Source organism: Ahaetulla prasina, chromosome 2 (assembly GCF_028640845.1).
Source record: "Ahaetulla prasina isolate Xishuangbanna chromosome 2, ASM2864084v1, whole genome shotgun sequence".
In the NCBI taxonomy this organism is placed as follows: Eukaryota; Metazoa; Chordata; class Lepidosauria; order Squamata; family Colubridae; genus Ahaetulla; species Ahaetulla prasina.
Genome location: NC_080540.1, coordinates 201931632 through 201949495, shown reverse-complemented (window position 1 = coordinate 201949495; position 17864 = coordinate 201931632). Strand labels below are relative to the sequence as shown.

General features: G+C 37.3%; 1 protein-coding gene across 4 annotated transcripts in view; it reads right to left on the bottom strand.

Moving 5' to 3' along the window:
- GAK (cyclin G associated kinase) overlaps positions 1-17864 on the bottom strand; it is an 84332-nt gene that overhangs the window by 44594 nt on the left and 21874 nt on the right. For all 4 annotated transcript variants that reach the window (XM_058166425.1, XM_058166426.1, XM_058166428.1 and 1 more), the window contains exons 3-11: positions 15509-15568; positions 14603-14717; positions 13163-13305; positions 11896-12021; positions 10240-10329; positions 8827-8962; positions 8226-8338; positions 7360-7471; positions 6355-6478 (exon numbers count right to left, since the gene is read on the bottom strand). In XM_058166425.1, coding sequence (XP_058022408.1) covers positions 6355-6478; positions 7360-7471; positions 8226-8338; positions 8827-8962; positions 10240-10329; positions 11896-12021; positions 13163-13305; positions 14603-14717; positions 15509-15568 — 1019 coding nt within the window. The remainder of the gene's footprint in view (positions 1-6354; positions 6479-7359; positions 7472-8225; positions 8339-8826; positions 8963-10239; positions 10330-11895; positions 12022-13162; positions 13306-14602; positions 14718-15508; positions 15569-17864) is intronic.

The following is a 17864-nucleotide window of genomic DNA, read 5'->3' as shown; positions in this document are numbered from 1 at the left end:
AAGTGTGTCATGTGATTCCTTTTTACAACTTTCTGACATGCAAAGTCAATGGGGAAGCCAGATTCACTTAACAACTGCAGTGATTCACTTAATAGCTGTGGTAAGAAAGGTCGTAAAATGGGGCAAAGCTCATCTGTCTTGATTAGCAATGAAAATTTTGGCCCCTATGGCGGTCATAAGTTGAGGACTACCTGCAGTGAACGTATTAGGCTATACAATACACAGATTAGCTTTAATGAAATAGAGTCTACAATCAATTATGCAGTGGGACATAATGGCAAATCAGTCTCAAGCAGTGAGCAGGAAAATAACTAATATTATATGCAGAAAAAAAGTTAATTTTAGCCGGCACAGATGGTTTTAAGACTGCTTAAGAGGATAGCGTTTTTAGGTTTGAAAAACAGATTTAATAAGGTAAAGAAGTTAAACAAGACACCCACATCCACACACAAAAATGACAAATTCTTTAACCAGCTATTTCAAGTCTGCCTTCCAGATTTATGCTCAGGATTTCCATCTTCCTTTAATGTGGATAACCAACTGAGCCATGATCTCCTTTGCCAATTTGCTTCATAGCAAACCTATGAACTGAGCAAAATTCTTCCTGAACCGTGGCACGGACTTCATAGGTGAAGGATAGAGGGAATGTCTGGGAATTATGGGCATTGCAATTGAAACTATTTGGAAAGAGCCAGTAGGCTAGCCTACCCCTAGAGCATCTTAATTAGCACTTTTTGAAATGCTAATAATCTCAATAACAATAGCATTTAGGCTTATATACCACTTCACAGTGCTTTGCAACCCTCTCTAAGCAGTTTACAGAGTCAGCATATTGCCCCCAACAATCTGGGTCCTCATTTTCTGACCTCGGAAGGATGGTAGGTCAACCATGAGCCGGTGAGACTTGAACTACCAAACTGCTGGTAGCCGGCAGAATTAGCATTCTAACCACTGCACCACTGCAGTTTTGACCAATTTTGTGAATCCCCCTAACAATGGTGTATAAGGATCACATTTGTCCAAGTCAGTGAATTCTTAGTTTGATCTGAATAGAACTGTGTGCAAAATAGGGCAAGAACCCAGCAAGTCCTTGGGGTATCAATTTCCCGTCCCTATCCTACATAACAAAGTTATAGTAAGTTAAATGGGAGCTTTGATATTTATGCACCAGTTTTTAATTTTTTCATTAGGGCTGGATACCAAAGCCATAATTTTATACAAGGAGCCGTTTTTATCGATTCTTTAGTGTTTGCAACAACTCCTTCTTCCACATTTTGAGATCTGACCATGTAACAATCCATATGGACATCATTATACAGTGTGTGCACATTTCAATTTAGTTGTTGCAATACACACATTTACTGGAATTACGCTTTTCAGAAAACATTTTTAGTTTGAATGGGTTAATTCAACTTAACATGGTTCACAGAGGTTATTTTATCTGGCTACATATATCCCTAAAAATACAGTCCCATTCTTTCAAGTCTTAAAAATAACAGAGAAATTAAGAAATCAAAGATTTCAGTGACAATACTTGACAATAATCTGCTTCCTACTATCTGTGTGGAGGGGGAAAAAACCCAGCCAGAAATATGAGATATAGCAATTTAGTGGGCTGATGAAAAAAAGAAAGTCTAAATATATACATGTATCAAGAATATGATACTAAATATAAACGTAACTGAGTACCTAATGACAATGTCTTAATTCATAAGGTTATAGGCCTGCATATATGTTTTATGCATGTGCTAAAACAATGAGCAGAGATCACAAGGCACAGGTAAAACTTGAGAGTTCAGAAAACTTTTTGTAGTTTCATATTGGCTGCTAGCATGCACACACAGTACAAATACTAACATACTGAAGAAATATTTACCTTGGGCTGCTAAGGAACATGAGTACAGAATGATGAAAAGCAATGGGGAAAAATGGGCAAGGAAAGAAGCATCAAACACAAAATCAAAACGTAAAATAAAACAAAACAAAACAGAAATCACCCAAAAAACAAAGTAAAGATGAAAAAAACTGAACTCTCCAAATCAAATTTTCCTTGTGTCAAACGCTTTAGCCCACATTAAGTTGGATGGACACTTGTTGTGGCTCCAGCCTGCCCCCCGGGCCTGGCCCCCTGCCAGAAAGTGATTCAGAGAGTGAGGAGGAAGGGCCGTCAGGGCTCCCCTCTGCAGGGCCAGCCTCTCTGGCTCAGCTCCAGGAGCCAGAGGCAGGCCAGGTGGAGGAGGTGACGAGGCCTCTGTCTCCTGTATCTCCCCCCGCCCAGGCAACGCTTCTAGACTCAGCTGTGGACAATCAGTCCTGGTTAGATCCCAGGTTTTGTAGACAAGAGAGGTGGGAACAACAAAAGAAGGGGTGGGGCAGGCCTAGCGAGTGCTGAGTCACAGAGCCACACCCCACAGGGTATAAAAGCAAGAGGGACTGCTCTACTACTTCGTAATGGACAAAACAAACTGACTGGAGAAAACTTGAGCTGAACTATTTGACTGAACATTTGGCTTGGACTGCTGTTTGTTCCTGACTTCCTGGTTGCTCCGGTAACGAGCTTCTGTGATGCCGGCATCAGGAAAGATAAAGAAAACCTTGGCAGACGTTCGCTGGTCTGCTGCCAGAGCTGATAGCTGCCGTGGACTAAATTGCTAATTGAGTCAGTTCACGTCTCCCGGTCTGAGGTGGGGGGGACAGAACAACACCATTATGAATAACAAGAACCATCGATGTGGGTAGGAGCCAATGCTCACAATTCTTCCCAAACTTAGTTGACTATTTTCATAAATATTGCTCATATTCTGAGATACAATAATTTTTCATGTTTATTTGTCATTTCTACCAATTAAAATGCTGCTTATTTCCAACTAACTTGGCTCAAGTTAAAAATGTTCAGAAGATACTAATTTATGTTCTCTCTCATTATGTAACCACAAATTTCCTCAGCCTTATGCTTTCTTGTTAAGGGTACTACTTATAGATTTCCCAGCTAGCATATGTTCCAAAACATCTGATCATTATCTTAAAAAATCAAATTATTTTCAGAGAAGCCCATTTTGAGGGATTCCAAATGTTAATTAATATATAATATGTAAGTGGACAGACTTTGCTCTATTGTATAATAGAACACCCATTAAGAAAGCAGAGACCACTAATTCTGCTGGATACACGTGACTCTTTGGATCTCGAATAAGCATAAAAGATACCCTATAAGAGTGGAAATAACATCCCTGTGTTAGGAGTACCATGCACACACATTCCCATGTGAGCAATAAATAAGTTAACATGATCATTTTGTCACTTTAGTAAAATCTTTGATTACGTTTCCTATTTTTTTTTTTTTTTTTGGTAAGAATTAATTTCACTATATCAGACTGAATTAGATGGTCAATATTTAAAGATCCACGACTTTTGAATTCTGGCACTGTTAAATCTTATCCTGTGGCTCAAACCACGAAGCATCAACTAAAATACAGTACTGGTAGTAAATTTATTTTTCCCCCTAAAGTGGAATGTTTTTCCCCAATGTCACTACCCAAATGCCAATACTGTAAGAGCTCAGAACCATCAGAGACATCAATCCATGAAATGTGACAAAGTATATCCTGAGGTCCTTCACCTTGCCCAGGAAAGGCCCCGCTTGAAAGAAACGGTTCCAGTCCATCCCAATGAGAAGTCCCTCTGACAGTGTACAGCTGCTAACATTCAAGCACCGAATGACTAGCAAAAAGGAAAAACTAAAAAACTAAGTGAGCTATTTTGCGGTCTCAGCGACACTGAACCATTGCCTTGGTCAACAGAACGACATCATGGAACAATATGTGGGTTAACTAATTTATGATTGGTTAGCCTAATCCTGATGTCATAATCCCTCCAGAATACTACACCTGAATCCCCCTATACATCAGTTTCGTAAACTTTTCATCAGATTAGGCTGCTGAACAGTAGAGGAAGAAGTATGTTCTTTTTCCAGTCTAACTAGTTATTTCTTCCTTGCGTAAAAATGCATGAAGAGTTTGAATTATGTGAAAACTGTTCCTATGGATTAACCCCAAGATGGAGGACACTGCTTCTTTCTCCCACTGATCTCTTCAATACAGTAGTTATCCTTCAAAAGCTACCAGTCACATACTGGACTACCAAAGATTCAAAAAAGTCCATAAGGCTCTTTAAAATTATGATGAATACTTTAACCTTCAGGGTTCCCAAATAACTTATATTATTTCATTCCAAGTTTGCAATTGTACATTTAAGATAAAAATCATATCAAGAGATTGATTAAACTGAAAATATGTTATAGATTTCTTTGCTGATATCTAAATAACAGAAGTTCCCATCTTTTTCTTTTAAGCAGACCATTACACTATCATCAAAACCTATATCAGAGCTTATATAAACAAACCTTTTCTCTTGAGCAATGAAGTAATAACCATTGATCTGACCATCAAATGTGCAAAGAGTAATTGATTTATATTGAAGTCACACCAAGCAGTACTTCAATTCACAGAATGCAGCATAGCACAAGGATATTTCTGAATCAATTATAACTTCAAATAATTATAATTATAATGTGATAAATAATAAAAATGTGATTACATTTTTAAATGTTCAGTTGATTGAGTTTCATGTTTAATGAATAAAAGAGATGCTAATGATGATAATAATTATAATAACAACAAAACAATATAACAGAAAAGATGGTACTCGAGAATATGTTATTAGAATGTAATTTTCCTTCATTCAATTATTTGTAGGGGCATCAATGATCTACAGATCACAGAAACTTTGGTCTAAAACCTGGTCCTCAATGTGCTATCTAAGATCAATGAGTGACAGTGTGCCACCTACAGCTTGTCCAGCATTTTGTTCAGTTCTTTGCCCTTCATAAAAAAAAAAAGAATGGGAAATTAGCATGTAGCAAAGCAACTCACTATAAGTGTAATTTACAGTTCCTTTGGTCAGATTTAGAAAATAAAACAGTGAGTAATTCCAATTCTGGGGTCTATTTATGATCTGTCATACAAGGCTTCTGTGATTGGCCAGATTTACCATGGCAACCATTACAGGTATTCAAAATCTCAAACGGGCCCAACTCATCTCCTCCCCACCCCCCACATGAAAATCCTGATCTAGAGCAGGTACAAAAGTGTATGTAAACAAAAGAATCTTTCTCGGCTTTAGGAGAAAACAGACTAACAAAATCAAGGATTCAGTTAATTCAATTTCATTTGTACACCCGCTATTATTTTTTTTTAAATTATTCAGCTTAAGGTAGCATAATCCTGTAGACCTAAAAAAAAATGCAAAACCATCTCATTACTCCCCATCCCGTCTTGGCATTTTTTAGAAACATCACATGGGTCACTCTGAACTCTCTGTTCCCATGCCCACCACTTCTTCTCAGACAATAACTGAAAGAAAGAATGATTGACGCAGCCTCACATGATTTAGAAACTCTGAGTTGCTAAGGAGACACAGAACAGAGCAACCCTTGAATGGTCACTACTGTCTTATCTAACATCTAACATGTGAGCTAGATCCAAAACCAGATTAGAAAGGAAGCATAGCTTCACTGAATAAAGAAATGAGTGAGTGTTTGGGACCATTAATGATGTTATATTGAGCCTTATAGTATGATTCTATAGCTTTAGTAACTGGGAAATGATTCTAACTGAAAAGCCAGCTAGCTTGACAGTCCTGTTTTCAGCAAATCTCAGCTATTATTCCTCATATTCCTGCCACCTTGAACATTCCACTGATGATGTAATTTGCAATGCATAAGGGAATAATTTGACTGGATTCTAGTTGTTTTTCACATGTAAATTAGGTGCGCTAGTTTAAAGTCTATTTAACAGGTTTTAAGCATTAAGGATAATTCCAAAATGTTACAGTTAAACATGCAGTAAAAACAACTGAAACACAAGAAATATTTTTTAAAAAGAATTCCACTGTAATTGGAAAGAAGTAATGTAATGTAATATACAAGAAAAGGTGTTTTAATTTTTTTCAGATTATGAAATTCAAAGAGAGTAACCTGTATCACCTGACCATGCTAAGATTTTGCTGCCAAAATTTGGGCATATTTAATGAACGGGAAGTCATTCTTTTCCTCAATCTAAAATTCAGACTTTTGGGGGCTAAATTTGGCTTATTGCTGGTGGCTTTTTTAAAAAAACTATTCAAATGAAATGCCACATTTGAAATATATACTACGGCAATTCTCCTTCAAGATCTAACGTTCCTGGGCTTTCCTAGTAATGTTAAAGTTACCACTTTCTTTCAATCGCTTGTTCACTGCCTAGAGTTACTGGTAAAAATAATACAGGAGGGATATAAAGCCACATTTCTACTTACTTGGCTACAGACTGAATAACTTTCGAAGATGTATCTTTGATATTTGTGAAAAATCTTTCGGTCCCACCTCGAAGGATATCAAAAAACCCACCAGCAGACTGGTCACATTCTGCCACTATCAGCCCTAAAAGCCAAAAAAAAAGCATTATAACCCAAGCAGGCAATCATCATTATTCTTTCCTCTAAACAGACTTACATTCCCATTAAAAATTGCATTAAATTGTACTTCCATTTAAAAACAAATTCAGCAGGGTACTTTAGCTGCCGTCTTTATTTATGTATTATTACCTTAGTCTGTGTCTTTTAATTAAGGCAATATTTTTCTACACAAGGAAGAGTGGCCAACTGTAATGATTCAACAGAAAAGCAGCAAATGGCTCCTCTTCTAAGACAGTCCCCACATTCGGAAGCAAACACAGTCCTGCAAAACTATTAGCTGCAATAAACAAGCATTCAATTTCAGATGGCGGCCAGCTGCTATTACTTCAGGGATCAGTGGGCTGCTGTATGTTTTAAATGCTCACACAATGGGAAGACTATACCGTGAGAAGGAAATAGAAGGACCATCTAATAGCAATAGCACTTAAGACTTATATACCACTTTACAGTGCTTTACAGCCCTCTCTAAGCAGTTTACAGAGTCAGCATATTGCCCCTAACAATCTGGATCCTCATTTTAGTGACCTCGGAAGGATGGAAAGTTGAGTCAACCTTGAGCCTGATGAGATTTGACTTGCCAAATTGAAGGCAGCCGGCAGTCAGCAGAAGTATGAGAAGGTAAAGAATTCATCATTCTGTTCAAAGCTTGATTACTATTATTTCTTACCAGGATTTCTAAGTTTGGGAAATCACTTTTTAATGTCTAAACTTAAAAGTTTAGTAGCAATACTAAAATAAATAAGAATTAAGATGGTCAAATACTGCAAGAAAGGATACATAAGAAAGATACCAGAAACGTTAAAAGAAACAGTAAGAACTGGAAGAAAATTTCATTGAGCATCATACCTGCATTATATATATTGTTAAGCTGACCAGCAGGTTTTGAGTTCTGTGGCACCAAGGCTAAAGATGTCTTAGGCTGAGCATAATTCCCGTAGCCCCCATTTTGTTCAAGAAGCTGGTAGGAAAAAGCATCACAGCAGGAGTGAACACAAATATACTCCCACTCTTTCCCACCCACAGCCCATCTGCAATAAAAAAGTAATAGTCATTTTAAATATGTTTGGTTGATTGTGAAAATAGAATACAAGGATCGTTGCAAATTTTGATTTTAATATAAAGCTCTAAATGAAGCATTCAAGAAGCAACAAATCTAATTAATGTGGAAAAAGACCAAGCCAAATTATTAAAAATGGAGGACTGCTTACATAGACTGCTCTATCATCACCATCAACTGTCTTTTCTCCTTCACCTTTGAAAACATAGCCCAGAGAAGAGAGCAGAATAAATGGGTGATTTGGGAGGAATTATGCAATTCCCATTCCCAAAAGCCAACCGTAGTATTTATCTCTTCTGCAGTTCCCAATACCCCTCTAAAAGGACATCATCTATACTCAACATTTTGCAATCCTCCCAATAATACAAAAAGCTGGCCACTGATTCTGTCCCATCCAATGATATTGTTATGTTATTTCCTTGTTCTTCTTACTACGGAGGATAGTTTAAAAAGGTGTTGCCATAGGCTTTTGCTAAAGCTAAACATCAAGGTTCAATTCCTGATGATACACCCATGATATTTTCTTAGCAGAAATAAATGAATGACATGATGCAGGTTTCTTTCTAATCATACCTACACTTCCTGGGGTTTTACCATGTGACATACAGTGCTGCCACATAGCAGAGAATTGGTTTCACCGTACAGGATCTATTACCTCTGTGATAGGGGACTTTGGATTCACATTTCTAGCAGCTGCAATCTCCTGCAGCTGATTGACAAGCTCAGTGATGGATAGCCTCTCTTCTGGGTTCACCCTCAAAGCAGAACCTAAAGACAATGCAAGAAAGAGGTCAGCGTATGTTAAAAGCCTGCCAATAGGACTTGTGATCATTGCTATGGTGTAATTCTGAAATGCTAGCACTCAGAAGTAGCTAGAATGAAGCCACACATTTAAACTATACTGAAACAATAAAAAGACAATCTTATCCATGTATTAGCTTTCTTTCTGAATTAAGAGTAGGCCAGCTCTTCCTAGTCTATCCTCTTTAAATGAGTTGTACTTGTAATGGCTCCCACTACTGCTCTCTAGCATGGATACTGAAAAGCAGGAATGATGAGAATGTCTGTCCAAGTCTTTGTCAAGTAGCAGGTTGAAATAGCTGATATAGAGAGGCGTTTCACATATACTTGTAGGTATAGAAACCAAATGCATTCGTGAGCTTAAAAGGAAACCATAAAATTCTCTACAAAATCATCAGCTCCCCTCCTTTTCATGCCACCTCTCCAGGTAAGTGGTGTCCTTGTCTGAAACTTACGTATAAGATCATGAAACACAGTATATTTTGTGTCATTCTGTGGGATGGAGTATTTTCCATTGACTATTCGAAGCTTAGCTCCATCTTCAAATGGGTGTTGTCTAAAGCACAACAAGTAGAGGATGCAACCCAAGGCCTGCATGGAAATAACAAAGAATTGACGAAAAGAAACCGAACAAGACTAAATCATTCACAGTTTAGCCAAATCAATTGTAATAATGACTTTCCTTCCTTTTAAGTTGTTGTCATTTTAGTGTTTGAGCTGATTTTCAGACAATTCAGCATCTGATAAGAGACTTCAGTGCTTCATCAACAAGCATGATTATCCAACAGGTGCCTAAAAATAGGATACTGCTTTCTAAAAAGTTAGTATGTTTTGGAGTCTTCTGAAGGAATTAAATCAACTATTGGGACTGGTGTGTTTTAAAGGCCATTGTTAAAGCATATGGAGGAAATGGACTATCAAATGAGCCAAAGCGTAGAAGGGCCCTTCTTTTTATCCTCTGCTTCCTGTGTTTTCGGATTTTTCAGAAAACTTTCTTCGTGTCTTTAGATCATCAAAAAGAAGCTATTATGGTAGTGCTGAGACGAACTTTATCACGGTGAGCTAGTCTTGTTGTCTATAGCTAGGTGGTATTATGGTTGAATAAAGTTTTGCTTATGGAAACAGAAAATACATATATTCTCTTTTATCAGAATATTTTCAGCTGACCCTAAGAAAAAATCTTGTCACCCTTACAGCTTCTTGCATTTTCCTTTTCTTGACAATTTCATGTTGGTGCTTCCTAGGGAGATTTTTATTAAACATCTTACTTGGAGCATAAGAGAGATTAAATTGAAATATACTGAATTGTCGAGTTTAATGAAAAGAAGCACTAGAAGTGACATGACAGCAGTTAGCTGGCTGGGGAATTCTGGGAGTTGAAGTCCTCCAGGCTCAAAGTTGCCAAGGTTGGAGACCCTTGATTTAGAGTTTAAGCCTCCAGGTAAAAAAATGTCCTGTTTCTGGTTGTGCAAACCTTAGGAAAGGTTAAGCAGCTTCCTTGATGATGAGCATTACGTCTTACAGGAGAAGAATTAAGAGGTCTGGTTGGAACATTGCTATTTCTAAGGATATTTTACTGCTTTCCTATTTTCCTAAGGTTTTATCCGTGTTACTTCCATCACACTATTGGGCTTTTGTTTTTTGTTTTTTGAGATGCCGATTTTAGATTTTGCAGCTCTTTATTTCAGTTTCAACATGCACCCTGAATGCTGCATGTTAAATACATTGTAACAGATTAGTATTAGCTACCTGGTGGAGTTTATCAGAGAAAGGAAAAAGGGGAACCTCTGTAAATAAATGAGAAAGCCTAATCAATAGGGACAAATCACAACCCCTGAAATCTACCTATGCAGAAAGAAAATGCATACCCAGATATCTTGCTTTTCGTCAATTGGGAAGTTTGAATACAGATCTATAATTTCAGGAGTTCTATACATTGGCGTAGTGTTCCTTGTGACCTGTACACACGAAATAAGAGATTTATAGTTAATCCAGAAATATATATATATATATATAGTTTTCATCAAAATTACTTCTTTGTTAAAGTTCGGCCTTATGCTGTTTAACATTCAGCCTTTTCATAAGTTATCCTAGCTTTTACAGCAAGAAGATCCGTTTGCAAGGCCAAAGAGCTTACTCTTATTAACGTATAATAATGAAATTCTTTAGTTAGTTACATTCAATTATTTTATTTATTTGTCTAATTTATCCAGCCACCCATCTCACAAAACAAGCCACTTTCCTGTAGTCTTTGGAGAAAAGTTATCTAGTCCGCAGTACTCAAGCCTTTTTAGAAAAAGCTATACTTCTGTGGTAGAGCAGCTCCTCTGGACAAAAAAAGATCATTGTTAAACCAGAGGTACATCTTGGTGCTCTCCATCTCTCCAACTAAATTAAATTTGTTTAGCTTTTGTTCTGACCCAGGGCAAAACATTTTAGCCACACACAGTCTTCAGCTGAAATGGGATTATATAACTCTCCCTGTAGGCAACAGACAGCTACTACATCCAAATGGGTATGTGACTCTTCACAAATTGCTCAGCTAAAGAATCAAAGAAGAGATAATGGGCATTGTCGGGAAACAGAACTTCCATACACACTCCTGTATGTTTGAGCAGGATTTTTTTTTACAAGTAGGCAGAATACACTCTAATGATAAGGAAAAAGAGATCTGGCTCTATTCAAAGCTCTTTGCTTTTCCCCTCCTCATCTCCTGTTCCTAACCTCAATTTCCTGTTCTTTTTCTATCAGTCCTTGCCAGAAACAGACAAACTCTTTGAAAAGCTGTTCTCAGAAACAGAACTGTACAAAGAGTGAACAATAGATGCTGCTTGGCTGGGAATATGTTTTGAAAACCCAGCATGGAGTTTTTGGCACAGAGTTTATTCAAATGGAATATATCCATCTGTTTTGCTAGGTAAGCATAAATGAAACAAAAAAGCACAGTGTTTAATAGCATGGTTCAGAGAATAGAATTTCAAACAATACAATACTCGGTAGCAACTGAAGCTAAGCCACCTAAATGCTGGAAATTCTTTGAAAAGACCAATGAATAAACCCAACAAAAGTAAGATTCTCATATAAATGATATGCAACTATTTTTTTTAGCTAAGAATTATTTTTCAATATACTAAGGTTTTCAAATGTGTGGTGCAATGGCTCACTGGTTGAAGATATTGAGCTTCTCAGCTGGAAAGGTGATAGCTCGGGTTTGAGACCCAAACGCTGCATGATAGGATGAGCGCCCATCCTCACGCAGCTTCTGCCCATCTAGTTCGAAAGAAGGCAAATGCAAATAGATAAATAGGTAGCACTTCAGCAGGAAGGTAACCGTGTTCTGTGCGCTTTAGCTTATAGTCATGCTCACCACATAACCATGGAAATGTCTTCAGACAACACTGCCTCCCTTAGCAAAGACATGGAGATAGAACCAGACACGACTGGACAGGAGAAACCTTTATCCTTACTGTTTTCAAAAGGGAACACAACATGTTGAAAATAAAATATAATGCTGGATGTCTTACCTCATCTTCAACAGTTGCCCGTCTTTGTGCAGACCAGCTATAATCAGGATAATGTGTCACAACTGTTGCACTACCAAAATCACACAATTTAATTGTTCCTTGATTACTTATCAGAGTATTTTCAATCTGCAGAGACAAGTTACACACATTTACTGAACATTAAAACGGCCTCCAAATATGCATATCTTATCACCAAGGTAGACACAGATCATCAAAGTTCTCATCAAACTAACCATTTTTCTAAAATTCAATAGCCTGTTTTGAAATTCAAATATTCTGTCTTTACAGTTCTTGTTTGTACATAAACAGTGTGCTCCAAAGAACATTTGGAAAGTTACTGATAACAAGATAATTTTAAATGCTTCAGCAATGAGACTCAAGATCTCACACCTTCTCAGCTACATGTATATACTGTTCATCCCCCATGCAACATATAGAACACTATAGTTCTATGATTTCCTGCAACATTCATGTCATTTTAATAACATAACATCACTAAACAATTCCTTTGTGTTTTAACCTGACATCAATCCACTGTTAAATTCCTTAAAAAAGTAGTTACACCATTCTAAAACTCTTTAAGCATTGATTTCTACCTAGTCACTATCCAATCAAGGGGAAAAAGTAAATTCAGGTCTGACTTCAGTCCTGGCCAACACTATATAAAGTTAACAAACAAGAAATACTTGTAATTGTTTTCCAGGTAGGTTTCCCAGCCTGGTTCTGCTGATATGCTAGGATAAATTCCAGAAAGTGGTCAAACTGCCTGGGAATCTGGGAACTAGAAGGTATCAGAAGGACAAAGGAGGTCACCTGTCATTTGTAATATAAGTATTTATATTGCAATTTAAATCCTTGGAACTCCACAAGCTATACAAAAAATAGCAGCATTTACTATCTGTAGTCAGCTCCTGCGTGTCTCTTCTCCTGTTTCTTTCCTCAGTGAACTTTACACATATGACCAACTCTCAAGGTTTTCCCACTTTTTAGTTCTGAAACAGGGCTGTACGGTTTTGTCCCCTCCCCTTTTTAAAATTTTTAAATATCAACTCTTTTGAAGTTGCTAATGAAAAAACATCCAGGTTTGGGGAAACTTTTTGCAAAAAAAAACCCCGAACTTAGCCTAATCTTCTCTAACTCATTCTCGGACAACTTAGCCTTGTTACTCTTTACCTTTCAGGCTACTACAGGCAAATTCAAGCCCATCCTAACTCAAAGTATCACTGCTTCAATCTCACAAAGGGCAAAGAAAACGTGGATTCCTTACCTTTAAATCTCTGTGGATAATAGGGGGCTTCTGTTTGTGCATATGTTGCACAGCACGGCAAGTCTGATAAAATATCTTCAAAACTGTATCACACGAAAGGGGGCCTTTAGATTCCACTTTCTTTAAAAATTCCACCAGCTGCCCTATGAACATAAAATCCATGATTCCCACACATTATGGAAGTGGCAATAGGAATACTAATTTTGATGACAGCCAACAGAGGCCCATAAATACACCCCCCCCTCCCCGGATCGCTTTACTTTCTTCGTATATTCTAATATAAGAGTAGAAGCTCAGGTGTTTTGGCTCATTCTGAGATTCTGGGATGAGCACAGCGCTAATGCCAAGTGAATACATTGTATGCTGCTGCGCGTGCCGTTAGAAAGGGAGGAGAAAAATGTGTGAATCAGTCTAGCTGTACTCTGGGATTTTGCTGGAGAGAAATAATGTATCCTCTAGCTGGCAACAACACCTTAGCTATAGACTTCTTTTCTTCAATACACTCTATCATTATTTCGTATAATATTAGACTGCAAATAAGTACTGCGGTACACTCCAGTCATTACTCGGCCTTTGGAAAGGTTTGGTTCAGGAAAGGTTTGTTGTAGTAGTGAAGGTGCTGACCTAGTAACCAAGAGTCCTACCTTAGGCTTTAAAGTCTGGTGGGTGACTCTGGGCCAGTCATTCTCTCTCTTAGCCCAACCTACCTCACAGGGTTGTTGTGGTGAAAATAGGAGGAAAAAGGAGGATTAGGTGTGTTTACCACTTTGATTTACTTATAAAGTAAAAGATAAAAATCTAATAAACAAAGGGGAAATAGGGAAGACCAAATAGTGAACACTTTTTGGTTCAGTAGCCTATTTTTCTTTTGGCTAGAAAAATGGCAGGTTTTGAAATGTAACACATTTCTAAAAGTTTTTCTTTTTTTTATTTGTACCCAGGCCAGAACGTTTTTTGGGGGAAAAAAGTCATTTTAATTTTGCATTTGTTTCATGTCCGACACTAGGACAAAGGGGAGGAGGAGAAGGAGGAGGAGATAAACCAATTCTTCAATCTTAGTCGAACTAAATAATTAGTCAGAAAATTTTAATCTGCAGTGAAAATATTAATTAAAATTCAGAGTCCTGAAGTGGGGAAGAGTCACTTAGTCATTTGTCTGCTACACTTAAAATAAAGTTTTTCTTCATTCTGTTTCTAAAATATTGCTTGAAACAGAGAGGTCAGAAATGAAAGGGGGAGGGGAGTTAAGTTTCAAATTCCAGATAATGAAGACTATATATTTTGCTCAAAGTGCAGAGCAGCCCTAGAACCCTTTGCTAGTACTAAATGTTTTTGTTCTAAGAAAGTCGCCTGATTTTTTTCTCAACAGAGCCAGCCTGGCTGAGTCAGTGAATGAGACTGTCAAGCCAAGGTGATTCCACAAAAAAATTGCAACTTTACCTTTACAAAGTTCTGTGAGCAGAAGAAACTCTCCTTGCCCAGTATCCGATTCTTCTTTTCCAATGGAGGCAGCAGAACAGAACTGGACAATGTTTGGGTGTCCAGATAGTTTTTTCTGAAACACATGTCTGTTAAGGTTTCAAAGTTTCTCGTTTATTTGGAAAATCGCTTTGCAGGCATGCAGCAGAACTAGTTTACTCAGTTGGGATTATAATTCCAATTTTGAACGAAAGACCACAGTCAGAAACATGTGCTGACCCAGCTCAGGATGTTGAAAACTCAATGAATTCCGCATTCCGCCACTATTGGCAAAGTTTGGCAACTGCGCTTCCTGTCTCCCATGCGGTCAAGCGTGGCTTACATTGAGTTTATCCAATTAACATTAGGATCAACTTTTAACAGTCAGCTGAACACAACCACATTCTATGCATAATTTAAAGCAAGAGAGAGAAAAGGACAGAGGAAAGCATTTCTGATGTAACAATATTATTAAGACCCAGGATTAATATGGCAAAAGAAAGCTAGGAGTTTCAAACAAGGATAATTTACACAGATTAGGAGGCAGGTAGAACTAATACGCTCTCTGAGGCAACTATAACTTCAAACAAATTTCCTGTATCATATATTTAATCAAAGATCCCATTTAGACTAGCTGTTCTGTCCTCTGCTTCTCCTGTCATATGAGTAGCAAAACAATTTGGAACACAACAGTTAACTGATACTTAAGCCACCAATAAACTCGGGTCTCAAATTCTGAGCTGTTTGAAAGACATTCAGATGGTTTCTAGCAAAACGGACATTTTGCTCTGATACAGAAGCAAAGAAACCACTTTTGTATCCTTACTTATTAAACCAGGATTTGATAGTCCAAGCATAATATGATTTCACCTGTCTCCAAAAGGATACCATGAAGCAGACTTCTTGAATGATAGCTTTGTTCTTTTCCTCTTCATTGGACAATAATCTCTGCCAAGAAAATAAAGCGATCACAAAGAAAAACATTTTGATTTCTTTTCTCTTTTTTTTGGTGTGTTTGTTTTGTTTCCAAACAATAGTAATTACACCCTTCTTTCTCTTGTAATTAGATTAAAACAAGGTATCAGTCTCACACAAACTTTTTATCGAAGACCAATACACTCATATCACTGATATCACCAAGAGCTTTGGTGGCACAGTGCTCAGAATGCATTGTTGTAATTCTGTCCACAGCCTGGAGTTCGATCCTGACTGGCTCACGGTGGATTCAGCCTTCTATCCTTCTGAGATCGGTAAAATGAAGACCCAGACCAGGGAAATTTTGAATCACCCCTGAACAATTGGTCATAAATCAAAGACTAATTGTAATCATATACTCTTAACAGGTGTGGGTGTGTATGTGTGTGTGTGTGTGTGTGTGTACATAGGCACACTCCTATTGTTGAGTGCTTTTAAAACATTTCATTCATAAACACGAAATAGGGTATATTACTTCAAGCTAGGAATCCAGGTTTGCCACAGATTGCTTTTTGCTACATAGAAGATATTCATTCCTATTTTCTCTCCTGCTTAAAGCAATAATTGAGAGCTTAGTTTTGCTATGCTTAACACATACGTTCTTGCTTTTCTCTCCTGCTCAAACCAATAATTGAGAGCTTAGTTTTGCTACGTAGAACATATTCATTCTTGCTTTCCTCTCCTCAAATAAGAGTTTAATCTAATATTTGATTCCAAAATTAGAACATAAGAACAGAATATTTATTGTTTTAATGCTTAGAATAGCACCTCTGACCCTATGCCGACATTTACAACTTCTGCAGGCAAGTTGTTCCACTGGTTAGAACAATTAATCAGTGGAACAACTTGCCTGCAGAAGTTGTAAATGCTCCAACACTGGAAATTTTTAAGAAAATGTTGGATAACCATTTGTCTGAAATGGTGTAGGATTTCCTGCCTGGGCAGGGGGTTGGACTAGAAGACCTCCAAGGTCCCTTCCAACTCTGTTGTTGTCGTTCTTCTTCTTCTCCTCCTCCTCCTCCTCCTCCTCATTATTATTATTATTATTATTATTATTATTATTATCATCATAATCATCAAAGCTCACTATTTATCACTGTGGGATTTTAATATAAATAGTTTTGGGTTCTTCTAAATCAAAGGGCAATGCATTAGAACTCACTTAGAAGTTCACTTTATCTTATTCAGTGAAATTTGCAAAAGCATGCTATGTTAAATTGAAAACCACAATGATTTTGTGTAAAACTGGCATTTGAGAGAAAAATATCCCAGGGGCATGGAAAGAAGGAAATGCTTTCATTTATTCATTATTTATCTGCATTTCTTCTCTAAGTTACTGAGAAAGTATTTGCTTGAATTAGTAAGTTAATGCATAAGGCTGGGAGAAGGTTCTAGAAGTTTTAGAAATTAAACACTAAATCTTTTTTCTTTCCTCTTCTCCTTAGAAGTCTGACACTTGTATTACCATCAGCCCTTTATGTGTCTAAAACTCTTTTGGGACAAGTATTACAGAAAAAAAAGAAGAGTAATATAACCAAACATAAAAGAATATATATATTAACCGGTCAATTGGATGGGCTCATTTTGTCTTTAGGATTAATATTGTAATGAAAAATAAAAATAGTTTTCTGGGATGTTATGCAGCATTGTGAAAATTTACACACTATGCACAATAACACTGATTTTCTTATCACCGTTAAGTGGGCTGCTTTAAGCAAAGCTTGCAAATATGGACATGGAAATTAACAATGGGCATTCCTCAGTGTATAATTTTACATTATCCGGCGTGGAATTAAAGTGGTACTGGATGAAGAGAGGCAGACCCAACTTCTAGTCCTCATCGAACAATGGAGCTCATTGGATGATTGTTTGAGTTGAGCTTTCTCAGCCCTACTTACTTGCCAATTTGCTGTGGAGATAAATTGAGGGCATTTCCAACTGTATTGCCATCTTAGACAGGCAAAATAAACAACAATAAGTTTTTCCCTTGAAATGCTATGGATCATTCTTGTTTTCCTGACCATCTTATATGGATTGCTTTCACTTCAGGTAGGTAATTTGAGACAGTCCAGGAAAAGTGAACATCAAGAATAGGATAGGGGGAATATTTACAAACGTATCTAGGAAGCCTTTTTCCATGGAGATGGTATAGTAGGATAGTGTTAGGAAATGGGGAGGCAGACGATTGTTAGCTAAATATTACGTGGATAATCTCCTCCAATCTATACATCCCTCCCAATATGTTATGTCACATTTCCAGAAGTTGCAG